Below are 15,872 nucleotides of genomic sequence, written 5' to 3' on the forward strand. Positions count from 1 at the left end.
CTGATATGCTTTCATAATTGACAGGTTTGATATAAACATCCTCTTTATGCATTCTGTACTGTTATGTAATAAGCCCTTTTCTTTGTTGGTAAAGGAAATTCCATCTCCCTCTTCTAGAGAGGGAAGGAGAAAATAGAAGTACTAACTGAAAAATACCTTTACTTTTTAGTAGGCAGGATTTTACGAAATGTCAGATTGACCCGTGGAGCCAAAACCTTTTTGCGGACGGGGAGACTGTGATACCAGTGAGTGTTGGTCGGGTGGTTCATCATAAGCAAACTTCCGTGGGCCAGCGGAAGCCTAACCACCTTCACCCTCCGGGAGGGATTTTTCCCTCGAGAATCCTTGTGTCGGAAGAAGAAGTCTCGGCAGGCCCCAAAGGAGACAGAGGCGATGGGGCTCCCAGGGGCCAGTTCTCTTTCATCATCTCGGTGCTCACCAATGTGGTCACAGCCATCTTTATACCTGCAGTGAGAAAGCAAGCATGTTTCACAGAATACCCTCTTCTGAAATATGCCAACATTGCAGCATTATTTTTAGTGTGAAACAGTGCTCCAAGCATGCCAGGTTTCTGCAAGGGCTGCAGGGCCTTGCCTGTATCAGGTGAGCCAAGCCTGGGGCCTTTTCACTTTGTTATCCAGACCTCTGATCACATGCTTTAGAACTCAACACCAACAAAAGCCAAAAATACTGTCTTCTAGGTCTCCTGGTTCACATATTTAAACTTTTATCATAAAATGGTTTCTCTCTATACCTAGAATAAAATCCATACTCCTTGTACAGTCTGGACCCTGCCTACCTATACTCTCATTCACTGCTTTCATGCAATATTGATGGATTTTACACTCTGTAGACACTCCAAGATCCTCTACTCTTCCTCCAGATGGCTGTGTGGCTCACGCTCTCCCCATTTAGTTATCAGCTCAAACATCACCACTTCTGTGAGCCCTCCTCTAACCACCATCCCTTAAACCCAGAGTTTTCCACCACAATGATTTTGCCTCAGGGGACTGGGCGATGTCTGGAGACATTTGGGTTGCTATGACTGGGGGAGGGGGCGCTACTGGCATCTAGTGAATAAAGGCCAGGGATTCTGCTCAATATCCTTCGATGCACAAGATGGGCCCTTGCCACAGAATTATCTAGCCCATTAGTACTGCTGTTAAAAAACTCTGCCCTAAATGCAGACCCCTTCCTCCTGGTCAAGTCAACAAAACATTTATCAACATGTGAAATGATCTTGTTCAACTGTTCATGTTAATCACCTCACTTCCCACTGTGGCATGAGCTCCACGAGGATGGACTGCTCATACTGTTTCATTATTACATCCCTGTTGCACTAAAGAATTTATTGTACAAATGAATAAAATATGGTGGAATCCTAAACTCTTCCTTTTGGATAAAATACGGTGCCATGGCCTATAAAAAGTAAAAAACAAGTAGGGTGTCACCTGTTGATGAGCACAAAGTTGAAGGTCTGCCCAGTCACCAAAGAAACACGATCTCGGACTTGCTCTAGAACTGGGATCCAGGGCTTTGGAGACAGAGTAAGGCCTGAAAATGTATAGGTCAGCCCAGCATCGCCATACGTCGCCTGCTTCCTTGGTACACTGTGCCACTTTCCAAACACCTGCACCCTGGTCAGTGCACCTGTGCAGTGAAACATGGCGGCTCAGAAAACCAGGCAGGTGAGTGCCCTGCATACTCTCTCCTTGAGTATTCAGGACTGAAAGGGAGTAAAACAGGAATGACATTTAATGCCCTGACCAGAGACCCCTCCTTAAAAGTCACTGTAGCCTGCCCATGTACATGCATGTAAGAAAAGTGATTCCTGTCCTTAGAGAAACATGGTCCTAGTCCAATTTTTTTTTTAAAACACCATAACTTAATTGTTTTAGCTACAGCAGGAGCAGGATAAAGAGGCTGAAATGCGAGCAAGATGAAGTTAGGTTATATACAGGGTGATTTTGCCAACTGTGGGGGACTACATGTTTAAGATCCCATGAAAGATGGGGCTGACAGCTTAGTCTGCAGGTTGGGGGTCTCCTGTGGACTTTTCTACTCCTCCAAGTGCACTGCCACCTTGCGGCGGTTCTCAACGTGCAGTCCCCAGACCAGCAACAACGGCATGACCTGAAAACGTAGACACTGGACTGTGGGGACAGGTTCCAAAAAGCCAAGTTCACACAAGCAACAAAGTCCTCCAGGTGATGCTGAGACCATGGTGCATAATTACCTGGTAATTTGCTGTTTCTCCTACTAGACCAGTGGTTCTCAGCCCTTGCTGCATTTTGGAATCACACAGAATCTTCCTAACACACCCCTAGCTATTCTGATACAATTGATTTCAGGTAGAACTCAGCATTTTTATCAACTTTCCCAGGTGATTCTAATCAGTAGTCAGGTGGATTCCATTTAGTCATCTATCCGCTCCCGGTGGGCAGGAAATCCCATTTTTTTCCCCAAGTTTGTATCCAGAGTACATAACCAGGGTGTTGGCCAACAGGGGCCCAGAAAATATGTACTGAATAAATTAACAAACACATCAGCAATTAATGGCTCCTGAGTTCCAATTTCTTTAAACATAGGCTAGTTTTATTAAACTGGCAGTCCTCTGCTTACCTGTAAAATATTCCACTTCTTGCTCCAACTCTCGGAAAATCTGGTCTGCTTCAGCTTTGCCAAACAGGACTGTGTAATCACAGTCCAGGCCTTCAGCTCGAATGTGTTGCCAGCTGGGACCTACCAAGTCAACACCATTCCTTGGGGTTTCTGTCCTGGTCCTTTTCCTGGTGCTTTCCTCGTATTCTCCCAACTCTGCTGGACCTTCTCCTGTCTGTTCTTGCTCTCTCTTTCCCAAAAGGCCTCCTACAGCCCCCTTCACCAGGAATCTGTCCATGTTGTCTCCACAAAGCAAAGACCTAGGAGCCAGTGACGAGGCAAAGAGATGCAAAAATTTGCTCTGTGGCAAAGCGATCCCACAGCAGCATTCCTCTTGTTTTGAGTTTTACACCATTGACATTTTGGTATCTTTCGTCTGACAAAAAAAAAAGAAAAAGTTTTATACCCTGTCCTAGAATGGAAATAGAGGACGTTAAAGCTGAAAAGGTCAGTCGGGATTATCTGGTCCTGGGTCTCCAACACCTCACTGTGCATTAGAATCAGCTGGTTAGCTTGCAAAAACCCAAATGCCTGCACTCCACCCCCAAGCACATTTTTAAAAGAAATCTGCCCTGGGAATTCGTAGGCCACAGGTAAACTTGGAAACTACAACCCAAACAAACCCTCACTTTACGAATGGGGAAACTGACACCTGGGGAAGGGGAGGAGTTTGCTCAAGTCAACCAGCCATGTGTCTCTCCTTTTCACCCATACATAACCGGCACTCCCACTCCAGTATTAAAATTTATAGGTATACTGATCCTCAAATGAACATGCTTCTGAATCTAAACATAAAATAGTTAAACGTGATCCTACGCATGCCGAATTCTAAAAGAAAATACAAACTGTAACACGTGCATGGAGTCGGGGAGGGTGGCGAGGGTTCTCAAAATTTCACACAGCACCTGCGCGACTCCGAATTCTGCAAACACTGTAGAAAGGGGCTGGCGGAAAAGAGAACACGCACACCGGGGCCGCATCACGACTTCCGGGTACATTCCGGCTGCAGGCTGGGAAATGTAGGCAAATCTGCAAAACAAAGCCGCGGGCAGCCTCCGGGCGCCACCTGTTGGCCTTCTGGATGCGATGCAAGCGCTACTATGTTTGAGTTTAACTATTTGCTCTTCAACTGCTGAGGATCATCTGTGATTTTCAAGCTGTATGTTCCGTGTCACTCCTCTTTGGGGATTAACTTGGCATCCTGACAGGGAGTTGGGCCATTAGCATATTGTTGCAGGTAGGATCACGAGTTCATCAGTCTGACTCGTGGCTTCCATTTCCATCTCCTCCACTCTAGCTGTGCGGCTCTTACAAGTCAGTTAAAGTCTCTGGGCTTGAATTTGCCTTGAATTTATAGTCCCCAGGGGACTATAAATCCTATGCCATGAGAACACCATGAGGATTAAATGAGAGGACGTTTGAGAAGGGCTTCCATGTTCCAAATAAATGCCACGTTCTATCACTGCTCCTAATTTTGTTCACTCTCTGTTTTCCCCAATGGAATGAAAGCTCTGTGAGATTGAGGGCTTTGTTTTGAATCTTCTTAGCATACAGTTCTGCAAATTTTGATAAATGTTCACAGTTGTGTGACCACCACCACAGTCTAGATCCGGGACAGTTCTATCACCTGACAAAATTCCCCCAAGCCCCCAACCACTTATGTTTTCTGTCCCTATAGTTTTGCTTTTTCCAGAATGTCTTACAAGTAAAATACAATATATAGCTTTTTGTGTCTGACCTTTCGCTTAGCATAATGCTTTTAAGATACATCTTTATTTGCATCAGTTGTTCCTTTTATTGCTGAGTAGTATCCATTGTGCCAGTGCCCCACAGTTTACCTACTTACCCACTGAGGGACATTTGGGTTGTTTCCTTTGGGGCAATTACAAAGAAACTCACTATATCCATTTATGTAAAAGCTTTTGTGTGAATATAGATTTTCATTTAACTTGGGTAAATACCTAGGAACGGGATTCCAAGGGTGCCTGGTAAGAGTATATTTCACTTTATACAAAACTGCTGAACTGTTTTTTCAAAGTAGATGTAAGGGCAAATTATTTTAAATGAGCTTCTCTCCTTATCCACCACACTCCTTGTCCTTGGCACTGGGACACAATAGTAACATAAAGTCCCTGCCCTCATCCAGGTTACATTTCAGAGATAGAGACAGAAATAAATAAAGGAAGAATAAATAAGAGAATTTTAGATATTACTGAAGGTATTGAGTGACCAGCTAGAAAGTGGGACAGGAGGAGAAGCCTTTCACAGGAAAGGTACAGAGCTGAGACCTGAAGCTTCCAGGCAGGTGCATAGAGTGTATAAGAACATAAAGGCCACACAAGGGACAAGCTGGTTATGTTCAGTGAATGCTGAGACTCAGATTCAGTCATGCCACAGTAGTAGGGGATTCCATCAGAGAGAGAAGCAGCCTTACCAGCAGAGTAAGAAACTGAGATTTTACTCTAAGCATATTTGGAAACTATAGGATTTTAACCTGGAGATTATCACAATGTAATTTACATTTCAAACAGATCATTGGGTAGGAAAGAGGAGACCAGCTGTGGTTGTAGCCAGGAGATGGAGAACAGCAGCTGAATTCAGATTTTGTTTTGGAGACAGACCAAGAGGACCTGTAGATGGTTTGGATGTGGGTGGAGAGAGAATAATTTGGGGTGTATTGGGATTGAGGGGTGCAGTGGTACCTTTAAAACTAGTTTGGAGTTTAACCTTCACAACTTCAATTAGTCTCCCCCAAACCTTACAGGTTAGGCTCAGTGTTGGACTACTCTTGCCTTACTTTGTCGTCAGTAAAATAGGTTGTGAAAATTGGATGAGGTAATGTATCTGAGAGCTAAATAAATACTATTTCAATGCTAATTCCATTCCCACAACTCTACTGGATAGGTGCTTTTATCTTCTTTTTACTGGGGAGAGATGAAAGGACTTGCCCCAAGGCAGAAGTATGATGCGTTAATATAATGAATGAAAAGGTAACCCTGCCCGCAGCAGCCCCTCTTGTACATGCGCACTAGGCTCTCCACCGCCCCTCGCCCAGCCCCCCGCCCAGCCCCCACATCCCGGTCGGAGCATGCGCGGGTGGCTTGGCGCGAATTGCGGACCGCCAGTCTGAGCGAGCCTCGCGGGTCCCCCAGCGGCGCGCGTTCGCTCTCCCCTCGGCTTCGGGATGATCGGCCAGAAGACTCTCTACTCCTTCTTCTCCCCAAGCCCCGCCAGGAAGCGACGTGCCTGCAGCCCTGAATCGGCGGACCGGGGAACCGGCGTGGCGGCAGTAGTTGAGCAGAGCGAGGATGCGGCGGTGAGGCGCGCCGGGAACCTCTGGTGAAGCCAGGGGCCAGGGGCAGAGGGAGAGGGGAAAGCGGCGGGCCCCGCGGGACCGAGGGGTTTCAGAAATGCGTTGCTGCCTCGGTGAGCTGGGGCTCCGTGTTCAAACTGGTCTCCACATGTTCAAAACAGCCGCCGCCGTGCCCCATCGGCGGCCATGCTGAGGGGTCAGCCAATGGGGACAAGCCTCTGGCCCAGCGGCACCTATCAGAGGCTAGAGGTCCGCCCTCTTCGGCCTGCCATCCAGTCAGAGGGGAGGGGCGGGATATGTGGGAGGAGGTTTTTTTGCCGCGAAAAGGCCACGTTGGGACGCGAGTTGCGGGTCCCGCGGGGCGGGGCATCCGGATGCTGAGCCTTGCAGCAAAACGTTCTGCTTGCCCGGGTTTAGTACCAAACTCGAAATTTGGGCCATCGGCCTCCTAGTGAGGGACTGGGCTAAGGCTCGGGTTTCCGGAGTCCGGTTTTGCACCGACTTCGGGCGGGGCTGAAACCCACAAATGGGCGTTCTCTGTAATGGGCTTTTGGGTTGGGGGCGGAAGCTATGGGCGCCTGGGAGAGGCTCGTTGCGCCTCGTGACCCGCCTCTGCGGGGACCACTTGCAGGCCAGCCCCGCCAAGAAGGCCCGGGCCGGGCAGGAAGAGCCTGGCATGCCGCCCTTGTCGCCGCTGAGCCCCGAACAGTTGGTCCGCATCCAGAGGAACAAGGCCGCAGCCCTGCTCAGACTTGCTGCGCGCAATGTGCCAGTGGGTTTCGGTGAGAGCTGGAAGAAGCACCTCAGTGGAGAGTTCGGAAAACCATATTTTATAAAGGTAAACGTGGAGGCTGCAGGACCTTTGTCGTCTTAGTATTGCAAGCCAAGGCCACGTTTATAGGATGTTGCTTTTGTAGTCTATTTTCCCTCCTCGAACATCCTTTTAATGCTAACGGGGGGGGGGGGGGAACGGCCATGGTGTTTTGAGTCCACACGTTTATATTAAAGTTTTCAAGTGACTGTAAGATTATATCATGACTTCTTTTAATCCACACAGTTAGTTGCTTTCCAGGAAAGGGTGGCATAGTAGAACCACAAACTTTGCAGGGCCTTTAAAAAAAAGTGGGAGGGGTTGGCAATAGGAAATCGGAGCTGCCAAGCCAATCAACTTTGACCCAGCCCAAAGTAAGGGGGAGGGAATTGAAGAGCTTGAGCGACGTTGGTGGAGAGCAGGTAGGTACAATTTTTGTTGTTTTTAAAAAGAATTTGGATATAAAAGAGGCATAGAGCTATATAATGCTTCAGTTACCTTTCTTATTTAATCCTTATGGTTTCCAGTTAGACTCTGATTTTAAGTATAGTTTTTCTCTCAATCAGTTAATGGGATTTGTAGCGGAAGAAAGAAGACATTACACTGTTTATCCACCCCCAGACCAAGTCTTCACATGGACCCAAATGTGTGACATTAGAGATGTAAGTACAAGTTGTGGATGAAATTTAGTAAAACAGGCATGGGAATCAAATAGTATTTCTTAATTAGGGCCACTGTCCATAATTCAGTAAATAAAATATTGCAATTGTGAGAGTTGGTAGACTATATTTTAGCCTATATTTCCTTTTTTTTTTTTTAACTTTTACCATGTGCTGTTTATGCAGCACAAAAGAAAACTATGTACATAGGTCATGTGTCTATACATTCTCATTTTTTCTGTTTTATTTATTTTTGAAACATACCCCATGCCAGTGTTAGGTTTTATTGTGGTGGTGATGAGGAAACTGAGCCATGAAAGAGTTAAGTGTTTTTCACCTGGTTGTAGTTGACCCCAACTTGATGTGTAGCTCAGTATTCTGTCTGACTACACTTTTTTTTTTTTTTTACCCTGACAACTATTTATGGTTAGTTAGGCTATGATTCAGGATCCCAAGTGGGATATACCCAGGTCCCCCTTCATCTCCCTGGGAGGAGGGTGGAGGACAGAGAAGAGGCTGGGTGAAACCAGTTCAGATCTTCCCAGGAAACATGCCTTCTGCCCTACGGTCATCCCAGGCTGATACCCAGGATATGGGCAGAGGGACTTGTACACGTGTTGGTACCATCTGCACACGGAGACATCACCTCCTTTACCATTCATTGCCTTCTCAGCAATGAAAGTCCAGGTATTTCTGCCAACAGTTCCCGGTCTGGTTCTGGTTGGGGTAGGAACTCTCAAAAGGGGTATTCTGATAGTTCTTAATTTTGGTCTTTATGTCTTCTGCTGTGTTGTTGAATCCTAAAGACACCCCTAAAGCAGCTTGCAGCTCAGTCACACACTGTCTTTTATAGTTGACACTTTTAAGCTCTGAACTTCCGACCGTGCCTTGTTTGAATAGTATGCCCTGTTTGGAATACCAATGATCGATATTAATAGGGAGGAATAAGAAAACAGCATGAAACTTCTGAGGATCAGATGGCTCGTGGGCTTCTTTGCACATGAGCATATGGAGGGTCTGGGAGGTTATCTGTCTCCTACAAGGTCATCCCTTAACCAAGCCCAGAACTGCAAGGCTTCCCTGCTGGGACAAGTTGCTTCTTGGTGAAGAATATGCTGGGGACAGTGTGAGCACCAACAGTAGGAACAGAGGTCCACAAAAGCTTCCTGATAATGAAAACTTTTAAAGCTAGATTTTGAAAGATAAAGGTATATGTCCAGGCTATGGAAGAAGATTCTAAGAATACCATGAGAATGAAGAGGTGGGTGGTCTCCAGATCAAAATGACTAGCCGTATTTTGGCACCGCCCTTGACAGTGACATAATTACTTTTCATTACATCTTGCCACCTACTCCCATGGCCCTTTGATCTGACCTCATTTTCTTGAGGATGTTTTCCTTGGAGGAATAAGAAGAGAAGAAGCACCTTCATACTGCTGCTGTTGAGAATTTCTAATTGCTCATTGAAAAGCAATTTGGCATATGTCTGTGAAAATTTCAAATACACTTACCTTTTGACCAGCAACTCCACTATTGTAACTCGCAAAGAAATAAAAGCAACAGTATATAAGGATATCTGTACTCAGGTGTTTATTGGGTTCTGTTTTGTACTGGAAAAAAAATTAGGGAACAAGCTGACTGCTCTTTGTTGAATTGAAGGATGCCCAAAATGTGTGATGTGAGTAACAAAAATGTAGGGTAATGAATACAATAACCCCAGTTCTATAGGTAATTAAAAATGGTTGAATCAGGATGGGATAGGAATGGCTAGGAGATTTCTATCTACTTCGTATGTTTCTGGATGGTTGTACTTGTTTTAAGGGTGTATTTACTTTCGTTATTTGAAAAATGAAACCTGTTTCAAATACCTGTGTCAGAAGGGAGAGGCCAGTGTGGCAGGGTGATTGAGTGAAGGATGATTTGGTAATGGAAAGTAAAGGTACTAGGTTGCCTACTTTATTCTGGGACTTCTTAATTGTGCCAGAAGGGTGGCTGCCCTCTCATAGTGCTCTTTTGTATAGGTCATCAGTCAGCCAGTTGTTTGTTTAAGCTCTATACTACAGTGTTTAATTTCTTGCCACCTGGTATTCACAGGTGAAAGTTGTCATCCTGGGACAGGATCCATATCATGGACCCAATCAAGCTCACGGGCTCTGCTTTAGTGTTCAAAGACCTGTCCCACCTCCACCCAGGTACGATTGCTTTATAGATGGCTCAGGTATAATCGCAATTACTCTTGGGTATGTACTTTGCAAATTGCAGGTATGCCTATTTGGGGGACTTTTGCTAGCCTTTGGATCAGGGTTTCTCAATCTAGTTGGTACTTGGGGGCTGGGTCTTTGTGATGGAGAAGGTTGGTCTTATGCACTGTAGGATGTTTAGCAGCACCCCCGGCCTCTACCCACTAGATGTCAGCAGCACTGTCCCCCTCCCCAGAACCAGAGTTTGAACAAAATGGCAATGAAAAATGTCTTCAGTCATTGCTACAAGTCTCCTCTGGGACAAAAATAACCACCAATTGGAGAAGGGAATTATAACTCAAAGACTGATTTACTTATATCTTCCAAAATGCTGTTCCTTAAATCTAAGCACAGACGAAAATAAAGTGTTACCTGTTAGAAGGAAAGGTGGTGTTTCCTCTTGAAGCACTGCAGTTTGTTGCATCATTCCCTCCAGGGGCTGCTTTACGCACTATAATTCACATGTATGTTGGAGGTTACTGAATTTTGGGAATTGTCTTAAGATTGTTTTTTTTTTTTTTTTTTTTTCTTCTGGCTTGCTTTCAGTTTGGAAAACATTTATAAAGAGCTGTCTACAGACATAGATGGTTTTGTTCATCCTGGTCATGGAGATTTATCTGGGTGGGCCAAGCAAGGTAAAGCAACCACACTGCTAGATATGTCTTGGGCAGATTTCAACAGTCCTCATTTTCTGTCCACTCATTTCTGTTTGTAAAAGATAGCCATGGAGGACAAGAGCTCTAATAAAATGGCTAAACTTATGTAAGTCAGAAAATATATCTTCATTCTATCCTGTATCCAGTCTTTCATGCTTCAACCATAATTTGAAAAAGTGTGTTCCTTGTTATTCATATTTTATGTTTATCTATTTAACTTTGACAAATCAGAAGGTGACCTCACTTTTGTCATTTCATCATATGTTGTTGTGTTGTATGTGTTTAATACCTCTCTCAGGACTTTTTTCTTTTTTAACAAATTATTACTGGGACGAGGAAAGAATATTTACTCTTTGGTTTCTTGCAGTTAGAGTTTTGTTTGGATAACACATTTTGGCCTCATCTTGTTATTTTCTGGGGTTATTTAACAGCACTTAGGACATTTTTAAAAAACAATTCCTTCTGATGAGGGATATATAATGTTTACTTTTGCCAACTCGGAAGATGTGGAAAGTGTGGAGGTGAAAGTTTGAACACCCAGAGGTACCCAGCAGTCTGCTGTAACGCTTCTCTATGACCGAATTTCAGACAGTTGTTTTGGATTCCATCAGGAGGATGGTTTTCATGTGATTGGTCCCTGTCATTGGGTGTTGGGGGGACTCATTTCATCTTGCCTTTAACCTGTTTCTTTGGTGTGTGTTCATAGGTGTTCTCCTACTCAATGCTGTCCTCACAGTCCGGGCTCATCAGGCCAATTCTCATAAGGAGAGAGGTTGGGAGCAATTTACCGATGCAGTTGTGTCCTGGCTAAATCAGAATTCACATGGACTTGTCTTCTTGCTCTGGGGTTCCTATGCTCAGAAGAAGGGCAGTGCCATCGATAGGGTATGTTGTTTTTAGCAGTTTAATCCAGGTTAGAAACTTCTAGGAATCTTGTGGTGTAGTCCTGGAAAATTCATGTCATAAAAATGAAACTTATTTTCCCTTAAGACTGTTATAATTATGGTTGGGTTTCCCACTGAAAGTAGAACACAATTTAGTCAAATTATAGGAATGCTGAGCGATGTATGAAGAAAGGAACTGGCCAACTTATTTAATAGTAATACAGACATGTACTTGCCATATACTCAGATACATTGGTTCCTGAATACCATTTACTTTTAACAAATGATGTAGTAAGTGAAGAATGAGGTAAATTTCTTTCAAGAAGTTTGAGAGTATACAGAAAACACAAAGTAATCCACTTAATCACAAATTTAACATCCTCCATGAAAATACTATTGGTGATAATTATTAAACCTGAACTCTGATTGACAGTACCCAGCACCACCAAATCAGTTTTTTAATCACTGCCTTTTCTGTGTTTTCTTCCCAACTTGTTCCTTTTCCATTCACCTACCGAAGTGCTTATGTTCCTGGTTTCTGACATTAACAACCAGAAGTCCTCCTCAAATCTTTCTCTCGTCCCCTCAAATGCAGTCCATTAGAGAATCCTATCAGCTTGCCTCCTAAAGACATCCCAATTTTACTGTTTCTCACAGTTGACACCACTGCCACGTTGGGGTAAGCCACTGTCATTTCTCTTCAGGATAACTGACAGACTGGAGATGATGGTAGTTTGATGGAGAATGCAGAGGGGAGATGGCAGTGAGGGTGAGAGTGAGGAGTCAAGAACAAGTGTTTAGTTTGGGCAATTGGGAGAGACAGAATTAGGAAGTGAGGGTGGGGAAGAAATTAGAAACACTTTAATAAGTGAAGTTAAGAGATTAACCGAGGTGACCCAATAATAGTTTCTGGTGTATCAGAAATGTGCAAATATAGTGATACCCTCCCTACCCTCTGTTAGGTACCAAGTCAAACACTTTTAATGCAGAATCTTAATACTCTAGAAAGGGCTATGTGCGTAGGCGTACACTGACCTAGTTTTGTATTGGGGCTCAGAGACAGAGTCACTTGCACAAAGTTGGCTGAATGACAGCCAAGATGAGACCTGCTCTGGAGCTTCAGACTTCCTAAGCAGCCCGCTCATCTTGGTGGGTGTTTTTGGGCGTGAACCCTGTGAAGTTCATAAGTGAGTATGTTAGGATTTGAAACCAGTGATTGAGTTCAGGTTTATTGACTTTGCTCACATGCCAACTGATACCTCTATTTTTCTTAAATTGAGTTTTGTCTTTATTTTGTAATTTAGATTTTTAAAGGTAGATTCACGTAATTAAAAAGAAAGGATGTTAAGATATATGATGAAAAGTTTCCCCTCCAAGTCCTATCTGTTCAGTTTCCTCCTGGGCTTGCATCAGCAGTGGCTTTTAGTTTCTGCCATCTTCCTGTGTATTTTTATACATGTATAAGCAAATAACAATTGTGTGTGGTCAGATTATAAAGCTTTCCCTATAAAGTTTCTATATAAATGAACAAGTGGTTTTCAGGTATTCTTTTATGGAAGGGAATTGTAGAAACAAAATCTGGCACAAATGAACTAAGTGCTAAGATATGATTAGTAATTTACAATCTGTCTTAGGGAGGTTTGTGGTCTGTATAGCTCTTACTCAGTATATTTGTAATCTTTATTATTGTTAAGCATGGTTTGGTTTGAAAGTTAAACAGTTATTATAGTTGCTAAATCATTTAAACCAAATCGCATATCCAACCCAGTATCTTTCCTGAGCAGTAGATATACTCAGCTGCCTACTTACTAGTGACCCACAGCACATTAAATTTAATATTTCCAAGCAAAATTCTCCTTTCCTCATCCATCCCTCACTAAACTTGCTTCTCTGTACTACCCAAGGATAAAAAGTACCACCATCTACCCAGGTGTCCAGCCAGAAATCGGTCACCATGACATGTCCCTACCTCTTTTCTTCTCCCTTTCCCTCTCCCCTGTCTTTCTGCTCTCTCCATCCCACATCATTATCTTCTCTACTGTCTTTCAAACTCATCCCACCTTTGCCTTAGTTCAGGCCCTCCTCTGATCTTTCTTGGGGCAGTCAAATGCCTTCTCTCTGAAAGGTTTTGGCTTAGGCTGACATAGTGGGGTCTTGGACATAGCGCTGGTCTGCCCCTCTCAGCCACAGCTCCCCTCTTTTCACTCTGAACTCTAGGCTGATTAAACCACCTGGATTTCTTCCTGAGCCCCACTATTTTGCCTTCCCCAGAGGCTAACATCCTTCAAAGCTCAGTACAGCTCACATTTTCAGGGGCCTCTATTACTTGCCAGACACTTGATCTATATTCTCATAATACTCTGTACCACATGATCGTTTGTTCTTTCACAGTAACTGGGAGCTAGGTGTTGAGACAAAGTGAAGCTAAGAGGTCATTGACTTCCTCGTGGCTACCTAACTACTAAGTGACAGAGCCAGGACTTCAACCCAGGCCATATGGATCCAGGCTCTGTCCTCCTACTGGGCCCTCCTGGCTTCAGTATGGTCCTTCCTAGACTGAGCTACTTGAAGGCGGGGATGTTTTGAAAACAATTATTGGGTGGTTTTTATTTAAATACAGAAAAGAATAAAGGAGAAAACAAAAGTCTATAATCTTCCTGTTCAGTTCCCTATAGCTGACAGTTAAAAAACTCAAAAGTATTTCATTTTTGTGGTGAGATAATTCAGATAGTAAAGTACAAAATGGAAAGTAAATGCTTTCACCTATATTTTTTTCCTGAAGGAACTACTCTAAATAATGTCTCGAGTATTCCTCCTTCAACATTTTTTAAATGCAATCACTTTTCCATTTATTTCAATTGATATATTTTGGAGATCTTATTTTGGAGGCTTTATTCTCCTAGCGGCCGTGTGGTGTTCCATTATAAGAACTTTAGAAAAATATTTTTAGCCAGTTGTGTAACACTGGATTTATATTAGCTTTTACCTCTCTATAAGCAGTGCTGCAGTGAACCTCCTTAAACCTGCATCTTTGTGTAGGTATATGCATCATGATGTGCTTTAGCAAATATATTCTTAGTGAAATTGCTAGATCATAAGGTATAGGCACTTACACATTGAATAGATGGTGCCAAGTCCTCTGCGGACTCAGCAAAGGGAGTTGCTTTGCAAATGAATGAATGCACTGACGTTCTAGTATGAACACTGAGGCAAGTACATAACACTTTGAAAAGTGGGGGAATTTAGAAAGCAAAGGGAATGGCACAGCCGTCTTCAAGTGCAACAGCCATGAAGTCCCAAATGTACCTACCATCTTTTAGTTATTCTCTTGTTCTCTTTCAGAAGCGCCACCATGTGCTGCAGACTGCTCATCCTTCCCCTTTGTCTGTGTACAGAGGGTTCTTTGGATGTAGACATTTCTCTAAAACCAACGAGCTGCTGCAGAAGTCCGGCAAGGATCCCATCGACTGGAAGGATCTTTGACCCCTGACCTGGGGCAAGAGGGTCTCCAGGCAGTTTTCTAGAAGCTGTTTTTGAAGTATTTGTCAGTTACAAAGTTGAATTGAAAAAGTAATTTCCCTAGTGATTCTTAAGTACTCTGTACAAGGGGAAAAAGTTTTGGTAAATCAGTCATGAGCCAGGCTGCATAGAAGTGGCAGCCTTATCCAGCTGGACACGGCAAAGACTACCCTTTGGCCACATGTCGGCCTTTGCAAACATGGCTTTGGCTTAGAATATGTGTCAAAGTTCTTGGAAGAGAGAGGAGGTCTAATACTCTAGACTCTCCCTGCTGTTACCTTAATGGTTTAAGGGGAGAGATAAGCACCTTTTTGGTATAGCAAGCTGCTACTTATTTTTACCTGGTAGGTTAGACTTTAGGTTATAAGGTGTTGGGTATTTTTATTTAGAACGCTGCCTTTGTCCAGTCTGGTGGCGTTCCAGTCTTGGCTGGGTTCACTGCCCCTTTGATCCTTCGCAGAGTCTTCAGGCCCCTCCTTGAAGAAAATCCGAGGGTATTTTTTACAAGTTAACAGAAATTCAGGATCAATTTTCCGACTGTAGTAGAGGTGAAAATTCCTAAGGAGCAATCCTTGTGAAGTTTCGCAGACTGGCAGAGGCTGAGAGATGTGGGCCTGGCCTTGTTTATACTGTTGTTCTTCAGGTGTTTCTAGGAATAAGCCCTGAAAGTTGAACATGGGGGAGGAGAAAGGGGGATTATTATTTTTTTTTTGAGAGGAAATGCTTTTCTACGTGCATCCTGAGTTGAATTTTCAAGGTAGCATAGTGCCAAATGCTGTTTCTTATGGACTGAAATTACGCATATCTGTTTCTGCAGCATTGGAGAATTTTGCTCTTTGAAAAAATACTTATGCAGGTGTATATACTTTTTTAAAAAAATCCTTTGAGAGCCGGTTTTTATTAGGTCTGCACCTCCATCTTAAGATCCTGTTAGAGATTATGGTTTGCTGTTAGTGGGGTTTAATCCTGTTAGAGATTATGGTTTGCTGTTAGTGGGGTTTAAGAGTTAACCAACCCTGCTTGAGTTTGGTAATAAAAGGTTGTTGAACTTTCACTTTGTGCCGAGTACTCTTTATGCTTAGCGTCCTTGAGCCTGTCACCCCCCCCTCTGGGCAGGGCCGCCCAGCGCG

General features: G+C 43.7%; 2 protein-coding genes and 1 pseudogene across 5 annotated transcripts; 1 reads left to right on the plus strand and 2 right to left on the minus strand.

Annotated features, from left to right (window-relative positions):
* Window positions 1-139: 139 nt before the first annotated feature.
* On the minus strand, window positions 140-3,646 carry ALKBH2 (alkB homolog 2, alpha-ketoglutarate dependent dioxygenase). Of its 3 annotated transcripts, none has more exons than XM_016125051.2 (4): window positions 3,567-3,646; window positions 2,623-3,037; window positions 1,452-1,650; window positions 140-465 (listed from the first exon to the last, which is right to left on the minus strand). In XM_016125051.2, exons 2-4 carry the CDS (start codon window positions 2,897-2,899, stop codon window positions 159-161), a joined length of 783 nt encoding a protein of 260 aa, XP_015980537.2. In that variant the 5' UTR covers window positions 2,900-3,037; window positions 3,567-3,646; the 3' UTR covers window positions 140-158. The 3 variants fall into 3 exon arrangements, with proteins under 3 accessions (XP_015980537.2, XP_015980538.2, XP_036076934.1); XM_016125052.2 differs by having other exon boundaries at window positions 2,623-2,921; window positions 3,567-3,626; XM_036221041.1 differs by having other exon boundaries at window positions 2,623-2,921; window positions 3,520-3,585.
* Window positions 3,647-5,761: 2,115 nt separating this feature from the next.
* Window positions 5,762-15,796, plus strand: UNG (uracil DNA glycosylase). 2 transcript variants are annotated; one of them, XM_016125028.2, is made up of 7 exons: window positions 5,762-5,977; window positions 6,606-6,812; window positions 7,352-7,447; window positions 9,538-9,635; window positions 10,230-10,318; window positions 11,046-11,224; window positions 11,744-14,559. In XM_016125028.2, exons 1-7 carry the CDS (start codon window positions 5,846-5,848, stop codon window positions 11,849-11,851), a joined length of 909 nt encoding a protein of 302 aa, XP_015980514.1. In that variant the 5' UTR covers window positions 5,762-5,845; the 3' UTR covers window positions 11,852-14,559. The 2 variants fall into 2 exon arrangements, with proteins under 2 accessions (XP_015980514.1, XP_015980513.1); XM_016125027.2 differs by lacking the exon at window positions 11,744-14,559 and adding an exon at window positions 14,566-15,796 and having other exon boundaries at window positions 5,764-5,977.
* Window positions 7,861-8,446, minus strand: LOC107500123 (annotated as a pseudogene).
* Window positions 15,797-15,872: the final 76 nt, after the last annotated feature.

Source organism: Rousettus aegyptiacus, unplaced genomic scaffold (assembly GCF_014176215.1).
Source record: "Rousettus aegyptiacus isolate mRouAeg1 unplaced genomic scaffold, mRouAeg1.p scaffold_m13_p_5, whole genome shotgun sequence".
NCBI classification, from domain to species: Eukaryota; Metazoa; Chordata; class Mammalia; order Chiroptera; family Pteropodidae; genus Rousettus; species Rousettus aegyptiacus.